Below are 20424 nucleotides of genomic sequence, written 5' to 3'. Positions count from 1 at the left end.
GCCTTAGTCAGCCCTTCCATTCTTTATCACTCAGGAGAACCTTTTCTAAGGTAATAGGTTCAAAGGTGACAAACAGGACTAAGTTGTGTTTCAAGAACTTTAGGGACTGTCTTGGGCTCAAGTCCTCAGCTCTACTGTTTGGGCCTATAAGAGTGAATAAACCTCCCTATATTCAAAGGAAGCAACATGATGCATTACTGAAAAAATCTATTAGGAGCCAAATCGTCTTTGTCTTAAAGCTCTTGTTGCAGTCCCGGCCAAGTCAACTGAAATCCTCTGTGATCTATGGGAAGGATCCAGGTTTTCTCATTTAGCTTAGTTAAGCAAATATTCATGTGTTCATGGAGGCACACTGTCAGCCTCCATCACCACAGTAACATAGCATGTGACCTGTGATGTGTCCAGATGCTAAAATTCAACATCTACTGAAATAAATTCACAGCTTTTCTCCACTTCTGCAATGCACTCTTTTGCCAGATATCGAGATCCATTCATTTAGGAAATGATACGTGGGTGTATGCTGTGAAAACCATGGGTCAAGAGGCCAAAGGACTTAAGGATGGAGGAAGAGATACAAAACAGCCAGGAGATGACCCCTGTTCAGATTTTCTACCAACTGCATGTCATCTTGTTTAAAGTAAGAAAATCCCTTTCCAGTCTTAATTTGTGCGTGCTGGGAAAGCCATGGATATTATCCTGACATTGTGGTCACACTTCTCTCAGGCAATGGTTAGAGAGATTTTGTGCAGTTTTGGAAACAACCCCCCAGATATAAATGTCTTCTGACAGAACTGCATTTAATGAAACTGCTACTGTGGCAGAACATCAAGGCAACCTCTCTCAGTCTCATAGGTGAGCAGTGGATTTGGCGTGCTCCAGTCTGTGCTCCCCTCTTCCAGTCCTTCTCTGATAAATTTATCCTGTCTGGTGCAAGAGAGAGCCTTGTTGTCTACAAATATACCATGCTGGCAATCAGTGTTCTGTGTTTTTTTCAGGTCTTAAATATGTGTCTGTATTGCTGCAGTGCTAAAAAACAGACACCCATGGTGCAGTGAGGAGAATGGTGTAGTTTACTTACGTTATGAGGGGGATATTATATTGTTTCATGGCTTATGGAATATGCATCAGGCTCACAGGAAGCCCTGTGGAAGGAGTTTCACAACAGGATCTGGTTTCAAGAGCTGAAATTTCACCTGAAAAAATGGAGTTTTCAGAGTTGGAAAGCCTACTGTTACTTCCTCTGTGCATTGTCAGGGCACATCCTGGGATAATGAAACATTTATGCGTTAAGCTGTATGTTCGAAGCAATGAAAAGAAGTCTGATGTTTCCAATGTCCACAGGCCCTTTCGGGGGAGATGCACATGCCATGTGTGCAAGCAGCAGGGAGAGTACGGCCAGTGCTGAAAGTGAGCCATCCCCTTCCAAAGCTGCTCTGGCCATGGAGCGGTGAAGGGATCCTGGGTGAAGGGAGCAGAGGGAGGTGTGCTGTGGGCTGAGGTCTTGCCCCTGCAGCATAGGGCAGGACTGGTATTGGTTATGGTTCTTCGCTGGTCACAGAAAGCAGACATACTTTCCCAGGGACAAAGCTAGATTCCTACACATGTGGATGAGAGCCTCAGGCTTCCTCAGACCTCACTGCTGGAGTCTGTTTTCAAAAAAAAAAAAGTCATTTTTCATCATAAGTCTAATTTCTTCCAGCTTTTCTGACTGCGTCACTTTCAGACATTAAAAACATCACAAAAATCTCCAAAGTAGGCTCCCCCAACCTACAACATATTCAAGTTTCAGTAAAGGCTAAATTTAATATATAAAATAAAATCATTTAGCAACAGAGAAAGGCTTCTTTGAGCTCTGAAAATGAGAAACAGCTCGTCAGTAGAAACTGTCTAGCTCTAGCACTCTACTTATTCACCTTTAGAAAGAGAGCTTGGAAGGAGATCTGGAGAGTGCCAGATGAAGTCAGCTAAGTTTGCAGCTGGCTCAGAAATTATCCACACTGGGAAATGTAGGTTGTGCCACTGGCTGGGGACTGTACAGGCTGCTGAAGTTTGGGTGTACTGCAGAAAGGGCTGAACATATCCTGAGTAACAGCAAAATGGATGCACAAATAGAACAAATTTCCTGTTCAACAGGCAAAGGAAAAGTGAAGAGGCATTTTCACTTTTATTTTATTTTATTTTATTTTATTTTATTTTATTTTATTTTATTTTATTATTTTATTTTATATGGAGGGCTGGTCTGAGACTTTGAAACACTGTGAGTTTGCTAAATCCAAGGTAGAGCATGTGAACAGGGATAAGAATCCTGTTCTTCAGAGAAACAAACTATAACTAACAAACCAACCTTCCAAAGAATTAATTAACTTTTGGAGTAACTGGAGAGGGAAGGAACTTCTTGCTGTCCAACCCCCTGCATGAAGCTGGTCCTGTTAGAACAGGTTGCTCCATGCCTCGAACAGTCAAACTTGTAATATTTCCAAGGTTGGAGATCCTGAAGTCTCTCCAAGCCCCTCTTCCAGTGAGACTAACCACCCTCTTGGTGAAAAACTTGTCTTAAGAGGTAAACCAGAATGTCCCTTCTTGTGAATCATATCCTCTCGCTTCCTGTGCACCATGGTCTGACTTCCCTTTCCTCTTCAAACCTCAGGCTGAAGCAGCCCAGCACCTTCTGTCTTCCTTCATATTCCCTGTGCTCCAGCACCAACCATTGCAAGGACCTCCTGCCATCACCAGGTAGAATATATCCCCTGCTTTTTGCTTACTCTTTATATAGTTCTGCTGTATTCAGTTTTTGATCAAGAACCCATTGAATCACAAGAAGGCATCCCAGAAAGGATGTATCCACAAAGTCCCCAGAAGCAAAGTTCTTTGCAAAGACTGTAAAAATATACCTTTTCTAAGCTTGAAGGAGTCCAGAGCCTTTCTGTGAATTTCAGAGGTGCCTTCACCAGGGCCTCAGTTTTCACACAACTGTTCCATTACCTAAGCTAAATGACATTCAAAATGCCTTGGCCACGGAGTCAGCAGCACGTACGAGGATGTTCAAGCATGTTTTTGGTTTATTAGTTCTGTTGCAGACACTCGAGCAGATGAATGTAAGAGGAGAAACTGGCTTTATAGTAAAGAGAAAAGAGACCTACAGCAGTGACAAATTAATTTCCATCCTGTCATGACTCATGAGACAGCGCTACAGTAACATTAACAAAACGTCAGTTAAAGCGGTAGTAATTATTTCCATTGCTAATACTGACTCTGGCTTAACAACATTTACAGGCTTTGTTACACTGTCATAAAATAAACACCAATATAGAAACAAACCAGATTATCCGCTTTTGAAAGAAGGGACTTTTTTCCTGCCTGTGCCCATGACAGAATCGCGCCTTGTGAGGGAAGTCAGGGAGGGAGGCAGGCTTTGAAAGCAGCTCATGAAAAGCTCCAGTGAGGACTTTCAGCAGCAGTATTGTGCTCAGCATTGGAAAGGCCATGTTCTCACTTTGCCAAGCAAGACTGCAGGCAGAGATGGCAGGAGTAGGACCCCAGCAAGTCCCATCCACTCCAAGTCAACCCAGTGACTTTCCTCAGATGGTCACGTGTGCCTTTATGTGGCAGATTGGCAGGAACTGATGGACCAGCAGTTGAGATTCTTGTTCTCCTGTTGCACATGTTGAGTTGCCTTCATTTCTCACTGTTTTATGTGCTACCAGTGTGTCCTGTTTCTTCAGCCACTAGGAAGAGCATCATCCGCAGCATCCTGAGAACCTGGGATCATGTGGCAAGACGTTAAACAGAATGTGCCCTGACAAAGAAGTTGTCATAGGAAGACATATTTTTCCTTAGGAAACTTTACACTAATGACCAATTCTGACACCAAAAATACTCACACCGACATTTTAATAGTTCTGATTTAATTTGCGTATCCCAAGACACCCAATAGTATCCAGTTTCCAGGAGGTGGTTTCTAGGCAGTGCTTTTGGGCAGAGAGCTGGATGTTCAGTGTGGGACTACTGTAGGGTATTAAGACAGTTTGTTCAAAACCTAGATTTATAACACCCACCAGACTGTGTAATTTCACATCATGGAACAATATTTCTTAAGGGCTGTGATCCTCAACAGAGGGCAAAAATATGACCAAGCCTCAGCATTCCCCATGAAACATCTTGAAGAAGCTCAGGCTTGACTCATTTGGAAAAGGGTGTCTTGTTCTCCAGGAGTACAATGAATGCTGAATATTAATCAATGACTAATCCTACAATTTTAATGAAGGGTATGTTCAAACAAAGTGGTTTATTCTGCATCTATGTCTGTAGTCCACACAGGAGCACAGACAGGAACTCAAGCAGTAATGACTCTTTTGGGTGAAGACGGAATTTTCCTTCTAAAATGACCCTATTGCACAATTTAACTGCTCACATAACTTTGACTTGGTGACAACCCCCAAAACCAATCCTCAGCCTTTCTTAAAATGGCACTTAGGTCAGTGACTTGGGCTTTCATGGGTTGCTTTTGCCTGCGTCCCTAGAAAATGCAGATACCATGAACCACAAAAATGTCTTGCTGAAAGAGGTAGGATGCACTATTTCAGATGTGTGCCTGAAATGCTGCCTTGTTGTGGTGCGCAGACTGAGTCACTTCAGTGCTGAACTTCAGTTCACACTTGCCACTGCCAGGGATTAAATTTTAGAACCAAACCGCAAGGCATGCTGCATTTTGTACCAAGCAAGGGTATTATTCATATCAGCAAATGGACACTGTGCCACAGAATCCCATTCTTGTTGCATTTCCTCAAACCTGAAACCCCGATGCAGATGTCTGAGCAGTCCAAACGCAGCCAGAGTTGAACTACCATGACTCAAGCTGTAATTAAATCAAAGGAAGATTATCTGTGGACTATGCCTATGAATTATCACTAAGTTGAATCTGACAGAGTTTTTGTGTGCCAAAAATCTCCTGGGAATTAGTCCCAGACTGCATTTTTCTTTTTAAGGCCTTACTTATTTTTCCTAGTGTTAAGGAGAGTTTAACTTGGCAATGCTTAATGATCCTTATTATCTGACTTAGAAGAAGTAATAGCTTTTAGATCAGATCAGACACTTCACACAGTATTAAGGAAAGACTCTCTGAAGCCTGGACAAGAATCCAACTGAAAATCAGGAGACTTTCCTTATATCTTCATTGACTGCCAATTCCCTGTGTGAAGATCTACGGGACCAATATTCAGTGCACAGAAATACTTCTGTAGGAAAAGCTTCTCTAAATGACTTTCAGTGGTAATTCAAAGCCTCTTGATGTTAATGCATATCTCTGAAAAAGAAGTGGAGCAGATCTGCATAATTCACTTTTAAACAACTTATCATTTTTTTTATAACATTTATTACTTAACTTTTTGAATATGCTTATAATGAATGACTTCATCAGAATCAAGGTACTTCTCCAGAACAAGAATTTTGGTGTCTTGGCAGCTCCTTTAGGTCTATCCAGAAATTCATCCCTTTGTCCAAGTGCCAGGGTTTGCTCACTATGAGTACTACTTTGTATGCAGTACAGCTCCTGCCATCCTGGGGAGCACCGCAGGGGCTTCATACCCCTATGGCCACACTGCTGGTGGGAAGCGTGGCCCCTGGAAAACCCCACAGGAGGAACAAGCCATCCATGCTGGCTCCCAGGTCACTGGATAGCTCCAACAGGGTTCAAATCTGCCAGACCTGCTCAGTCCTGCTCTATCCTCTTGTTTGGCATCACTGTGAGGGTTTTATGGCTGGGTTTCTACTTCCCTGCCTTCTGTCCAGCACTAAAACGGCTGCTTGCAACGTGACTTACACGACTGCAGCTGACAAATGGGGAAGCTGTTAGTCCGGCAAGATTTAGTCACTGCCTCTTTGACTGGCTGCATAGTCACTTGTCTGCTGCCAGTGCTGAGTGGTGGATATAGATGCATATAGATGAATGATTCCATATCTGAGCAAGGGTTTGTAGAGCATTACTGCACTTCTCAGCTGCAGGAGAAGGGGACCGTCACACTGCTGGCACAAGCAAGGTGAGAAAGGCACAACAGTTATTGTAGTTTCTGCTATAGTTGACTTTCCATCGATTTCAGATGCCCCTGATTAGCCCCTTCTTTCTCAGCCTGACATGCCTGTGTTATGCTTTTCAACTTGGGGGAAGCAAACAAAAGAAGTCTCTTCACAACCTTCTGGACCTTTGCTGAGAAGAGATTAAACCACTATATTTGCACAGTAGTGTTCAGCATGAATTTCTTATCTTTCCCTGTGCAGGCAGCACTGGAAATGTGAGGTTTGAAACCACCTGGTGGTTTTTGTAGCACAGCAGGCAGGTAACATGCCCTGGTGTGGCCAGATAACAGGACCACTTGCGCAGCCAGACATCACCAAGCACTGACCCCCTCCATTAGCATGATCCTCCTTGATCCATGAGACCTATTTCCAACCTGCTAAGTGCCTTCATGTATCAATTCTGACTTCCGCTTCTCCCCAAACTCCTGGCTGATTGCAGGTCTTTTAGAACTCATCACTCTCATCTCTATCTCCTACAGCTAAGCTTCTTGTTCCATTGTTTTATTTACCGCTGCATGTGCCAACCCCTCCCTTGCCACGTATGACTTGTAAACTATGCCACTGGAGGTAGAGATGGGGTGCTATCACGCCCAGCTTAATGTCTAGTTATAAGGTCCTGCTCCTGTCCCCCAACACCGATGCTGGGGTCAAGCAGTTACAGGACAGCTAAAGAGTGTTTCCTGCCCTGAACGGCTTTCACTGAAGTCTGTGCATTGCCACAGACAGCTACTACAGCTACAGAAAACATCAGGATCATTGCCACAATAATGCATGTGAGAGCCTAAGTCCTGCTATGTCAGAGGACAGGGCTGATGGACATAAGGTCTTGGCTGGCACACAAGAAGAGCCAGAAATCTTTTATCAGGCCTCCCAGGAACTCGGACTGGGACAAAGCTTGTGTCCTTTGAGCTCACACGAGAATGAGGTAAGTCTAGACATTACCACGGTTGCTCAAATATCAGCTGCACAGAAGAGATTGTGTAATTTTGTGCTTTTGACAAACAGGGAGCAGCAGAGTGGGACAGCTTCAGCACAGAGCGCTGTACTGGCAGCACCTTTGCTTTTAAGGGCAAAGTCTGATGGTGAAGAACTGCATCCCTTTTCTTAGAAAATGGATATGTTGCTCCATCTTTTGTAACAGAGTTGTGGCCAGACATGGCATCGCTTGGCGAAGGAATGAAGTACACTTTCTGGAAATGTCGATGCACACATTCTGAAAAACATTCTGTAAGTTTTTTAGGGAAAAAAAAAAGTGACAAATGGTAATTAACTGAGAGTGGGTGGATCTGAGGGGGTGAATGAAAGGTCTGGCAGAAGATCACAGCTACCTGTGTTCCAGAAAAGAGACGTGGGTGAACATGATGTTCAGGGTAAGTCAGTATTTCTCAAATACGGAATTGTTGTCAAATACAGAATTGTACCCAGACAGATATGGGAATTGTTTCTCCCCATGCAAAATGCACAGTGACATCCTCAAAGACTAGGAACTTGTCCCAGGTCCATCATCAGTGTCATGGTGAAGAACCAGGGCTCCCACGTTGTCTCCCATGCCCAGGGGCTAGTTGGTGGGGAGAGCCCTGATCTGTGCTAGGGGAGGCTGGGCAGCTGCAAGGGTGAGTGGAAGTGTCAGAAGCAGAGACTATTTTTTGCTTTTGAACTACATTTTTTTAAGAGGTAAAGTCGTTAGTAAATAAATAAATGCCAAACGTTATCTTACACATAAAGGTTACAACTGTGTGATACATAGGGGACAAGATTTAGAGGAACTGGGTGCATCTACTTAAATACAGTGGGACTCACCCTCCTCATGTAAAGCTCCTAAAACCTCAGAAGGTCCTCTGAAACTACTCACTTCGTTGTGCTCGTTAATTTGTCACTGCAGAAGTCTGCCCCACAGGGGCTTTTTTCTTCTCTTATTCAGAGAGACTTTTTCCATTGACTGGAACAGGGCTGTCGTGCCAGCCCATTTCTGACAGCCACCATCTGAAAACTGCAGTCTGGAACAATTATGGCTGTGAATCACTCCACCGAAGCGGGCTGCTCCTGGACGTGGGTTCTTGAACCAGGTCCCAAACCTGATATTGCTCGATATTGCCAGGATGACACAAGTTAGATTTTGCTCCAGCGTTTCCAACTGTTGGGATTTTATCGCATTATCTGAAATTCTGCTTAATGCCTCAGCCCCTAGGGCTATAAGATTATGTAAGAATCTCTGCTTTTATTACAAAATAAAGTTCATTTTCTAGTTTTTCCAGAACTTATAAATGTGACCCTTAATAGTGCAGTAAACGTAAGGTTACTAGCACCTCCCCCCAAACTATTATATTTAAGCCAACGATTTTTTATTTTTTAAGACCTGACTCATGATTTTTCAGTGCCTGAGGGACACTGTAGTGTACTTTCAAAAATATGGCTATTGTTCAGCTTTCGAGCCTGATCTTTTATTTCCCTATCCTGACAGCATTGCCTAATTCAGGGATTTTTGTTTCCCTGAATGTTTTGAATGCTGCAGCTCTGTCATGCATTTCTGACATTCCAGAAGCGAGCCCCCGGGAGCTCTGTCATGCATCTGCTGTTGGAGGTGCTGTAACAAATGTCCTACAGCACGTTTACAGTTTCAAAATCATGCTTGTCTGAAACAACAACAAAAAAATGTGGCTAGATATATCCCTTCTGGCACCATTTCCTCAATGAAACTTTGTTTAGGATGCAAATTCCATTAGTGCCAGGGGGGATCTTTCTTCTTCCAGCACCTGAAAGCACAGACACACGGGCTGTGAAGCACCCATGTGTGCATCTTTACTCTGTGTGCAGCCATCCCCTGTGCTTTTTTACGGGCACAGTCAATCCATCTTTTTGCTGGCACAGTATATGGGGAGAGAAAATTCTCTTACTGCCCAGGGAGCATGTCCTGCTTGCTCTGTGGTGGCTCCTGGAATAAAAAATGTGCCCCCTTGTCTGACCCCTGGTGATATTGGTGGGTGGCGTTTCCACTTGTAGTCACTGATGGCCTGTGCAATGGTTCTGAAAGGCACGCTGATGTGAATGAACGAGGTCTGAGGGGACTTGGCTGGATGCTACATCCCTGTAGATTGCAGAGCAGCTGGAAATGCTCCTCGCACCAGAAGATCCATACTGAACAGTGGTTTACAAGCTCTTTGGCATTGTTTTCGGTCACATTATATGAATTTTCAGGGGTGGTTTCATGTTTAGTATGGGTTCTCTGCCTTGGTCAGGAAGCTGACCAGCTCACCTCAGCAGTGGCAAAGTGGGCTGGTGCTTACTTTTTGACTACAGTGATGTTTGCTGTTATAGACAGAGCCTTCTCACTTCTTTGGGGCTGCTGTGTCCTGGTGAAGAGAAATGGCATTTGCCTCACAGGTGGGATTATCATGGCATAACAGATTCAGACTTTTACCAGAAAGTTCACATTCAAAGTGCAGAGTCTGGCTTCCCAGTATGGTCTAAAACACTTCTTCTTCAGCTGGAGATAAGGCATGGGAGAGTAGAGCGGTATACAGACCATAACAGCTGCACAGGGAGCCTCCGATGTGTGGGTGAGACAAGCAGATGAAGTCTCAATGATGTTCATCAAGTCTTAAGCACAGACCCAATTCTCGACTGAGGGCAAACTGGCACAGATCCACTATTGCCAAGGGAATCATAACAATTTACATCAGCTGGAAGTCTGCAGATGTTTTGTGGAAATGTGAGTCCATCCTGCTTTTTCTGTCTTGCATCCTCAACAAGCTGACTGACACCAGTAGGGATTTGTCTCCAACTATCAGCAAAAGTGGGGAATGGGAAATCTAGCCCCAGTGTATGTCTGCTGCAGCCAGAGGAGACATCTCAGGGATGGTTTTGGTCCAGTGCATTTTTATTCATCCAAACACTCCGGAGCTGTAGCTGGTACGGAAAAAAAGCAAGTATTATGAAAACACTCTAGCCAAACCTTTCTGTGGAAGCTGACATTTACAAACAACTGATCTCAAGCTGTTTTGGGGACTGGAGTTCAGTGGTGCTCGCCAAGTGTGATGGCTGGGACAGGGTGGAGCCTCAGCTGCTGCTGCAGAGATGCTCAGCATCTTACCACTCATTGGGAACGTCTGCTTTGCTAAAGCAATGTGGGTTTCTATCACTCTCCTGGAGACTACCCACCTGCAGCAAATCTGCCGCTGGTAGGGAAAGGAGGTCCAGGCTAGAAACGTGCTGAAGTGGTGGCCAGAGAGCCCCTCTCCAACTGGGAGGGATGGAGGAGGTGGCATGGAGGAAGAACCCTCGTCCATGCGATGTCCTCAGGGGACAGCACGTCAGGGATGCACCAGGGCAGCTGTCGTGGCTCTCAGAACAGGCTCTAAGCCATCTTATGGGTCTCAGCCTCTCGTGATGCTATCTAGGGTGGCTTCTGCACTGCATGGTTTTTGAACAAAAGTATTTTGTTTTATGACCATCCTTTCAGGGCATGAAGAAAACTCTCTCCTTTGCCACCCCCTCACCAACAGATGGGTGTTGCATTGTGAAACAGGCACAAAACAATTTCGGTTTAGGTTTTGCTACAACTCCTTGCCCCCATTTGTGTCATCTCCTGACGAGCTCTACTGCTGCTCCACCATTCATAAGTCATTCACAGTACATTAATCACCAGAAGAACACCATTGTGACCAAGCTCTTGGGCTGCAGTGCCAGGCCCGCAGACCATGGACGTTGCCCTTGCTTCAAACAGAGTTAACAGTGTTATGTCAACAGGCACTGATGGGAGCCTCAGGCCAAATTCATGCAAGTTGAAAGGACTAATCCTATGTGTTTTCCAGAGTTTTTGATCAGATCTTATGTGCCCTAGGTCTTTTTCAGGAACAAACCAACTCCTGTGGAAAAACACTGGGCAGTGCTTATAAATGCAGGGCAGGAGAGCATAACATATCATGGATGGTCATAAATGTCACCAGCAACACGCAGCCTGCAGAAATTTCCTCTCAGCATCTAGTCTTCCCCAGGCTCGTCAGGCATGTGCCAAATCACATGCCTGTCCCTCTTGCGTAGCTCCCCAAGGGCTCCAGGTCTCCTCCTTCCCTGAGCACCCTCTGTGCCCCACAGGTCTATTGCAGGGTTGCAAAAGCTGCAGGTGGCTGCACAACCACATCTCTGCTGCTGGGGCACAGAAATTCCCTTTTGGTTCCTGCAGAAAACATTGTCCACTGGGGGCTGCACATTGTTAAGGACATTTTCCTGGGGCTTGGGTCTTTGGTTCTGCTTCTGTTCCCTGTTCACGCCAGTCGTCCTGGTGCCTATCGCTATGGCAGTGGTTGCTGTTCAATGGGCTGAATGTGTTGGATGTGTCTTTCAGCTGAAGACCTGCCATATGACCAAGGGAACGTATCCACACATACAGCTGTGTTCAGAGTGGTGCTTCCAAATGATAAATACCAGCATTTAAATGACAGCCAGTGAGACACTGGTAGCAGTTAGATATTGGTCTGGTCCAAAACACTACAGCCAAGCATTGGGTGAAGTTCAAACCGGGACCTGATCTTTGCAGTTCAAGCCTCTTTCCCATAGAAATGACTGGGATGTCACCAAGGATTATGGCTTCAAACGAGCAGCAGGTGAACTCCTAAGAAATGAAGATCACAGGCAACCTTCTGCTCTCAGTTACACTCCATTGACGTCAGTGGGGTTGCCTGGGGTTAACTCGGAGCAGAATTTAGTGGCTTGTATTCAATGCATACAGCGGAAGCCCCCCAGAATGCTTTTCAGCAATGCCGCAGTATGGTACACCACCAGCTTCTGCTGGAAAAGCTCTCTTCCTATCCAAGTAACAGAAAAGGGCAGCTTGTCCAGAGAAAGCGTGAGGCTGACAGGACACAGCAGCTCCATCGCAGGGCTCCTGTTCCTCTGACAGAGAAGCTGCTGCATGGGTGCAGGTCTGTCCGAAACCTACGTGCTTCCTCTCATCACGCCTGTGTGCCATAATACCTCCCTGATCTCGCATGGCTGTGGAGAGATGCTGTGGTGTTTCAGAGATGCTGTAGTGATGGGTGAGAGATGTACCTGCAGGTCACTTGGGTAAAATAAATTCTGTGCTGTGTCCCTCAGTCTTCCACTCAAAGCGAGTTCTGCTAGAGGCTGTATGTTTGAAACCATATGGACTTTTTCTTGTGACTCACTTATATATATTCCTGCTTCTTAGGTTTGGCTCCTCTGCACTCCAAAATAGCAAGCAATACCAACAAATGGTAACAGAAAAAAAGTGAAAAATATTTTTCAATTTGACATGAGGCATCATTGTACGTACATTTTTTTTTTTCATTGTGCTTTTCCTTGGTTTTAGTTTTGGTTGTTTTAAAGAGGTGCTGAAGATACCTAAAATTTTACTTGCAGGAGTTCTGGTTAGGGCCAGGCAAACTACTTCATGCAGCAGCTTCTGTATTACCCTTGGCAATGCTCTGGGACCAAGGTCAACATGAGAAGTTATAATCCCGGTGCATCCCTTTCCTGAAGTGCCTCCTCATTTCTGCAAAGGGATCATGCCCTGACCTTCCTTCAGTCCCACTGGATTGTAAGCAGGCCATGAGCACAGGCCTGCACTCTTCTGATGGTGGCCGGGGCCTGCACGACTGACACTACCAGCTGGGGAACGGGTGGTGCGTTCACTGAACACTTGGTGTCATGATGGCGAGTGAGAGCACTGCGGTGTCCAACTCAACGAGTGTTTTAGGTGTTAGGACAGGTTTCCCATGCCAGTTCATGCCACCTCTGTGCATGGTGGGGAGAAGTAAGGGGAGTGACATGGCAGGAGATGTGCTGCCAGGTGAGGCCTGTGAGGCTGGAGGCAGAGCCCCACTGGAGAGGGGTGGCAGAGGCTGTGACCACAGCACTGGATGAAATGTGTGGGTTGTTCTGCACCACGAACGGTCCAAGGATAATGAGCTAATTTATCTCTTTTACCTTGTCATGGAACTGAAGAATATGGAAATGCCTGAATCAGTTGATGAAATGTGATTTCCTGACACAGGCCTCATGGCATTAAGGTGTCACAGGCGGCTGTGGAGGAAGTCTTTTCCTCTCCGCAGAGTCTGATCATGACCTCAGCCCTGCAAGAGGTCATCATGACGGGTGACAACATTACTACAAGAGCGATATTGCAGTCCACATGACATATATGTTGGACAGTGATGGAATAATCTTACATTCATTATAATCAATTCAAAATGTCATTGTTTCACTCTGTGCACCAATTGCAATGACAAATTGCAATTGCAAGGAAGAATTTCCTCATGCTCTGTGCCATACACACTAGCTAGCAGAGTTAGCTAGCTGCATCACAATGGGTCTTACCCTTTCATAACAGTATTTAAACTATTTCAGTGCAGTAATTACACTTCATTATGCTACATAATTTTGCCCCTCTGCAAGATGGGAGACCAGGTGAGATTCGTCTTTGTCAGTACCGGCAGATCCTCTGAGCTGAAAAAATTCCAGAAAAAAATACAGCACAACTATTGCAAGAAATTAATGCAAATCTCAGATTTCCTAATTCCCCAACATTTCAAGAGAAGAAAGGAAGAATATTTTAGATACAGGCATCAGAGCTCAGTAAGTGTTGAAATATTAGGAGGATCAGAGAACTGTCCAGATGTCAGAGGAGAGGCCAAGTCAAATGCTCCTGAAATCCTGCAACTGAAATATGAGAAGTTAGCATGGGGCTGTGTTTCTTAAAGAACTTTAAAGAAAAGTCATTCATTTGGACAATTTAGGGGAAAACGGTGCAGGAGTGGAAAACTGAGCGGAGTAGCTTACTTGCAGGCTGCAGTACTACACGTGGCAGAAGTACACCCTGTTTATTTCGTTCCATATCAGGCTTTGCTGGATGCTGCAAAATCTGTAAATGGCCAGAGAGGCCTCCAGTCACCACCCAGCCTGTAAACCCAACTTAAAGTGAGGTGTCTTCAAAGAACTGGGAATTTTGCTCAGCTCTATGAAGAACACCTCCACAGCACAGAAAAATCACCTGTGTCAGACTTCACCCCCAAGCCACTCAGTGCCTCCCAGCAGTCGTTTTCCATTTCCATTGAAGGTAGCATTGCCCATGCCAACCTCTGTTATTTTATTTTCTGGTTTTCCAGTGAGACCAAGGTTCTGGCTTTCCTCGTGGTGACATGCAGCAATACTTTGCTCTGCTGGTCACAGCAGCAGCTTTTACTCAATGAACTGCCAGAGCAGCAGAGGGAAAAACAGAATCCACAGTGGAGGAGCTTGCTTCCATATACAGATATAGCCAGTTATTCATGTTAGGAATGAATCTGTTACACATCTGGTGTCCCAGTCTCAACCAAAAGAGAACGTCTGCTTTCAGGTGTTTTCCTCTGCATAATACTGCTCATTGCTTATATATCAGACCATACAAGAGTTACCTATTTTTTCATCACACGCTTTCAGTCTGTAGTTTCTGGACATCCTCATGCTGTGACTACTTAAAGGGCCTAAAAATAAGACAAAGAAAAGTAAGGCCATTTGATTTTGCATCAAAATGCAGACTGGATAAACTCGATTAGTGCTGACAGTGTGTTTGCTAAAAATTACTTTGCAAACAACTTGCAAAGGCAGAAAAAGGTAACTAGATGAACAAATACTACAACACACCTGGTCTTTGTGCATTGAACTTCATGCGTGTACTTCCTGGGGAGCCCTCTGCAGTGCAGAGAGCTCAGCTGATGGGTCTTCGTGGGAATAAGGCTTGGACTGAAATATCTTCAAACCAGGGACTGGTTTTGAGCTGTGCAGAACCTCATCTCAGCAGAGGCTTATGGGCATGGCTGCAGACAACAATAATTTGCTGTACGCTGCATGCATCTCAGTTTTGTTACGGGGGAAAAAAAAACACAAAACACAACAAAAACAAGACAAAGCAAAACAAAACATCACGCTAATAACTACTTTGAGTAAAAATTTAAGGAACATTTTACTTTGATAAGCTAAGCCTGAAAAAATTCTTGGATGCAAAGGAAGTTTGATGTCCCCAGTGTTTCAGTTCCACTGATTTCACTCTGTACAGTCTCATCTCCCCTTGCATGGAAAGAAGAAACTTCTTTCCATGATGGACACAGATGAAAAACAGCTTGCAGTATGTATTATCCACTAGCCATCCAGCTTGTGCAGCTGGAGGACAAAATAACTCCACCCTGCACAAGTGTATCCTCTCTGCTCACATTTACAATGTAAATGCACACCCTTTCAGTTTAGAGCAGCTCAGCTCTCTGGAGTCCTTTATAACAAATTAAAAAGCAGAGGAAATGAGAGGTTAGCAGCAATTTGTATTGATATGTAACAGCCACTGCTGCCAATGTCATTTCTAAATGCTGTAATTAGCCAGTAAAAGGCAAAGACTAATTCTTGGACTTGTAGAGATTGGTGCAGTTTCAAAGTTCTTGTAACACAGCCCAGCAGGAATTGGTGATATAGAGGTCCTTGGTCAATTCCCTCCATGGAGAAAACTTTACCAAAAAAAAAAAAAAAAAAAAAAAAAGGTTGCATTTCTATGGAGCAGATGAATTGGATGTGACTGGACTTAAAGAAAGTGAAAGAAATGTTTGTAAGTTCAGCCATAAGTCAAGATTTCTCTGTTTTCTGTGTAGGATTGTTGTTTCATTGCTGTCTTGTTGTTTTGCTTCGTTGTTGTTGCTAGCTCCAGAATTCCTGGAAGATCTGTAACACATGTTCATCAACTGCTTCTGCTGTTATTCAAGCTCAGAGGTGCACTTGTCTGGGGATCCTTGTTCTTAATCATCCACTGCATGCCCCCAGATTAACATTGCCATTATCACGCGATATTGAACCGCTGGGATTCACACACCTTCATCTCTTGCCAGCCTTATTCATTTGCTCTACAGAGGGGACACCTCTGAGCTGTGCATGCTCTTTGCAGAAATGACTGCTAGTAGGTGGTTGAAACAGAGGGGTTCAGCAAGTAAAGGAAATTCCACAGATCTCAAAGCACCTTTTACTGTGATATATTATGACTGCACATTCCCTTTCCTCAAATGAGGCCTTTTAGTGCTTTGCAGAGCCAAACTCACATCCGCTCTGCTGATAACATGATGAAAAGTATCTGGAGTCATGTTCCCAGGGCATCATCATCAATTAGATTCTCCCTAGCTAATTATTCATCCTTTTTCTCTTCTCCTCATGCAGATGTTGCCCCCACATCAGCCTTTCTACATGGATAAGACTGGTTGCAAATGCTATTCTTATAAATATTTACAGAGGAAAAAGAGGGACCACAAAAGACTTGACATTTTAAAAAACGATCATATGATGTATGCCGGTGGGATAGGAACAGGCAAGACTGAGTTAGTGAGGAGATCTCCTCAAGACTAATGCTCCTCTGAACCCTCCTAGAAAAAAAGCTCTGACTCTCAGTCTTTCACTTAAAACAGAGATGGATGCAAAGGTATTTCTGAGGGATTAACAACACCAGGGGCCAACTTGTGTATTTTCTTCCAGCAATGCCTCTGCCTGTGCCCAAATCCCTTGGGCAGTTGCTGATGTTGAAGTCGAGTACTCCTTTCCCCTCAGGGTACAAATGCCACTCCTTCTGTGGCTATTCCCTTGTTTTAATCTGTTTCAGGACAAGGATCTGCTTTCCCAGTGCTCTGCAGCAGCTCCCAAACGCGGACAACTGCCTTGGCAAAGGAGGGCTCTTCCAGCTTCCTGATGCCAACCTCTCCCGCTGCAGCAAAGATATCTGTTAAGAAAAGAAATGCCATCAGCAGGGCAACAGGTGGTATATTGCAGCGAATCATGAAAGGGTTATAATAAGACAGAGGGAGCACGTGTGAGAGAGAGAGAGGAGGTAAAAGTGAAAAAGAGGGGGCAAAGCCGAAGGAAGACCCCATGGCAAGCAATTTTTCTGCCACTGCATTTGCATGGCACTGAATGAAAGGCTTGCTGATTTTACAGCGCTGGGGTTGTGTATGGCCCTGGAAATGTGCTTGCCCATTGTACTCCTCACTGTTTGCTTAGAAGGAATTCAGGAGGGATTTGCTTTCTCTTGTTTCACGAGCCCCACGTTTCCACGCTGCCCAAAGTGGATACGCACCATCTGGCCACGTCCATCACCGCTGCCGGGACGGAGAATTCCTGATTATACTTAGAGTCACAGACTCCGCTCCGTCATTAGCGGGGGAGCGCGGCTCACGCACCGCTGTCCGAAATGCTGCCGGGAAGCTCTGCTCGCCTGGCCTGACAGCGCCGGGCACTCTCCGGACCAAGGATGAAAGACCTGCTGGTGGTGCCCCTTGGGCACGTCCTCACCCTGGCAGCCCTCAGCCTGGCCGAGACGCTTCAGAAAGGTTTGCTGGGAGGGTTTGTACCCTGCTCTGCTCCTGCTGAAGGAGGTTTTGCAAAGGGGAAGGCATCTCTGGCAACGGTGGGGTGGGTGGTGTTCCCCCATATGGGCAAAAATATGCTGTTTTTGGCTTTTTCTGTCTGGTGGTCACTTGGATGCTTTTTGGATAGCGGGGAGAATAATTTGTGTCTCGCACTGACTGCTGAGGAATAGCAGCGAGACCTGTTGCAATAGACAGTGGAGAGCTTTGGGCTCAGTGTGGGTGGGATGGACGTGTCCTGTGTTGGCTCACAGGTTTCCACTGCTGGGGGGACGCAGTGCTGCTGAGACCAAGGCTGGTGCTGTCCCGCCTGCCTGTGTCTGCCTGTGGGGGTACACAGCTTGAAGATGATGCTTTAAGGTCTGTATAGGGTATGCATATACATACAAATAAGCAACTTGTCTGTTGCATGCAGCAGGGCATTACTACACCTAGTTTCTCTCCTGCACAGACATGCACAGACATACCTTTAGCCAATGCATGAACTGAAAAATAATCTGCTCAGAAAAGTCCCTGAGGTACAAATGGGAACACTGGTTTTCTGGATTTGCCGTCTGGTAACCCTGTGGACAAAGGGATTGATTGCACATTGATTGTCAGGAGACATTCAGAGCATGCCAGAAAATGTCCAGCTTCAGGAAAAAAATAAAAAAAAAAAAACAACCTCATGGAAGACACTGTTAGTTACCAGTTAGGCCCACGTTGCTGCTCTCACCCAGGTGTATTCTTAGAGCTGGAAGTCAGGTTGGCCTTTCAAAAATGGGGGAAAAATACTTCTTTTTAATAAAAGCTTTTGAAATTAAAATGTCAGCTTTTTGCTAAGGCAGTAATGTACGTTGGTGTACCCTGCCCTTTTTCAAAGTGCTGATAGCATGGGACCGGAGGGACAAGAAAACCAAACAGGGAGGTGATTGCTTCCTACCCTGGTGGCACAGTGCAGTGAGGAGATAGGCATCTGTTCCTAAAACATCACGGGCAGCTGCATTGCCACGTCCCTGGAGAGAGGGTGCGTGTCTGAGTGCAGCCCAGAGGTACCCTACAGAGGCCCTGCAGTACGTCTGAGCTGGAAGCACCTCTGAGAGTGGTTGTAGGCCGGAGGAGCCTGTGACGCTGCAGGGGAGGCTCTGTTTTCTGTTCCACTTTGTTGGCTCAGCGTCTCTTGTTTTTAAAAGTGTGAATTCAAACACCAAACCAAATAACCTGGTAGCTTCTGGTGGGTGGGAGGCAATGTGGGATTTGGCTTTCCCACAGGCCCTGTGACTGCCCTTTGGTTCATTTTGCTATCTTGGGTAACTACAGCTGACATCCAGAAAAATGGCACCTGAACGGCTTTGCAGATGTATAGCTTAATTGATTTTCAGTGTTATCTAATCCCACATGGCTACCTAAAAATGTCAGAGAGCCCCAACGCATGCATGCGGAAAGGTCAGGGGCCATTTCTATATACCGATAAATATATATTGTACTGTTTTTATTTTATTTCCCTGCATTAAAATCTGGTTATAAAGGCGTCATAAAATTTGACTGCTCTCCTGAGAAAACTCAGAGCGATACCAGTACCTGAGCTTTTCTGATGCCTCTTGTAAGGAGGCACCACCTCGGCCATTTTGGGGCTCTCTTGCCGCTTGTTGACAAAATGGCGGTGCGCTCCACCGCTTACTATGCCCTGAAGATACACCACACGACTTTTGGGTTTCTGTCCCACTTTCATCTCACAAAGTGAAGGGAGTGCTGCCTTCACCTTCCCTGCTGGCCCCACATTTTAATTTTAGTATAGGAAATGAAAAGATCAAATGAGAAGATTGCACACTGCTGTTGTTATCATGGTCTTTCTTCGAGGCCATAGAGTTTAGGGTGGTAGGTGTAAAACAATGTTCCTTTTCTGTTTTTTACTACAGGTGTTAAAGGATTGTGAACAGTGCATATCCAACTTTTTTATTCATCAAGTGGCCATTCTCATTGTGACAATGCAATTATAAAACTGGATGCGTTGAATTTTAGTTAATGTAAGAACTTACATTTCTCAGGGTTAAAAAAACATCATTCCTGAGATCAAGGCATGTGGACAACAGCAATAAAAACATACAATATAAAATTAGATCATAAAACTCCATTTCTGTCAGGCTTAATTCCACCAAAACCTCATAAACTGTGTCATGAAATAACAACATCTCCTTTGAAGTAGATAGGATAACCATCGGTGGAAGCTATTCTCCTAAAACAGCTGCCAGTAACAGGAAAATTTAGGCTTTCTGAAAATTTTCCACTTGGTTTCGCTAGAGTGGGATTCAGCTGGGACGCTATATAGATACTACTTCTATCTAGAATGACCTAAAATGACCCAATAAATTGCAGCCTGTTACAATTTGAGGCAGTGATCTCAAACAGTGAATCTGACAGGGATGAATTTTAATTAACATTTAGATAGTATAATCTTTAGTGCTACGTTAACTGTAGCTTTAAGGTCTTTCTGTATATGTACAGCAATTACCAGCTACGCAATCTGAAGTCATATAATCCAGAAATGTTATTGAGACAGGTTTGTTCTAATGACAGTTCAAAAGTGTCAGAACTTTTGCATAAACCTGTTAGTGGAAGTCCATCCTTTCTTGCCCTAGCTTCATTCCAGATGAACACCAAAGACATTCTAATTTTACCCCCACGTAAAGTAAAAAAGAATTAAGGTAAATACTTTCTATTATTATTCACTTATACTGGAGTGCCTTTTTTATAACCATTTTTTTAGGAGGAAGGTTAATTTTTTTTTTATTTTATTTTTTTTTCTGTACCTAAATCTTGTTATACTGAGGAGAGTCAGCAGATACAGTACGGGAAGGATTTTCCTGTGAAAAAAACAGACTGTTACTGCTACAGGAAGAAAGGAACAGGAAGATTCTTGCATCCGCTGAGCATTTGCAAGGTGGTGTTTCAGGAATATGGTATGAAACTAGTTCATGTCAGCACAGCT

At 44.6% G+C, this 20424-nt stretch overlaps 1 protein-coding gene and 1 long non-coding RNA gene across 5 annotated transcripts in view; both read left to right on the top strand.

The window, feature by feature from the left end:
• Window positions 1-6183: 6183 nt before the first annotated feature.
• On the top strand, window positions 6184-8321 carry LOC118257019 (uncharacterized). Of its 4 annotated transcripts, none has more exons than XR_004781440.2 (3): window positions 6184-6997; window positions 7214-7299; window positions 7970-8321. It is a non-coding gene; the product is annotated as an uncharacterized LOC118257019 (long non-coding RNA). The 4 variants fall into 4 exon arrangements; XR_007709270.1 differs by having other exon boundaries at window positions 7078-7299; XR_004781439.2 differs by having other exon boundaries at window positions 6184-7299.
• An 8518-nt stretch (window positions 8322-16839) lies between these two features.
• Window positions 16840-20424, top strand: part of MUSK (muscle associated receptor tyrosine kinase) — a 50525-nt gene continuing 46940 nt past the window's right edge. The window contains exon 1 of the mRNA XM_035564551.2: window positions 16840-17420. Within this exon, the coding sequence (XP_035420444.1) occupies window positions 17342-17420 (79 nt within the window). The 5' untranslated portion in view covers window positions 16840-17341. The remainder of the gene's footprint in view (window positions 17421-20424) is intronic.

This window comes from Cygnus atratus, chromosome Z (genome assembly GCF_013377495.2).
Source record: "Cygnus atratus isolate AKBS03 ecotype Queensland, Australia chromosome Z, CAtr_DNAZoo_HiC_assembly, whole genome shotgun sequence".
NCBI classification, from domain to species: domain Eukaryota; kingdom Metazoa; phylum Chordata; class Aves; order Anseriformes; family Anatidae; genus Cygnus; species Cygnus atratus.
Note: the sequence above shows the minus strand (reverse complement) of the source record. Positions and strands in the feature narration are given on the sequence as shown.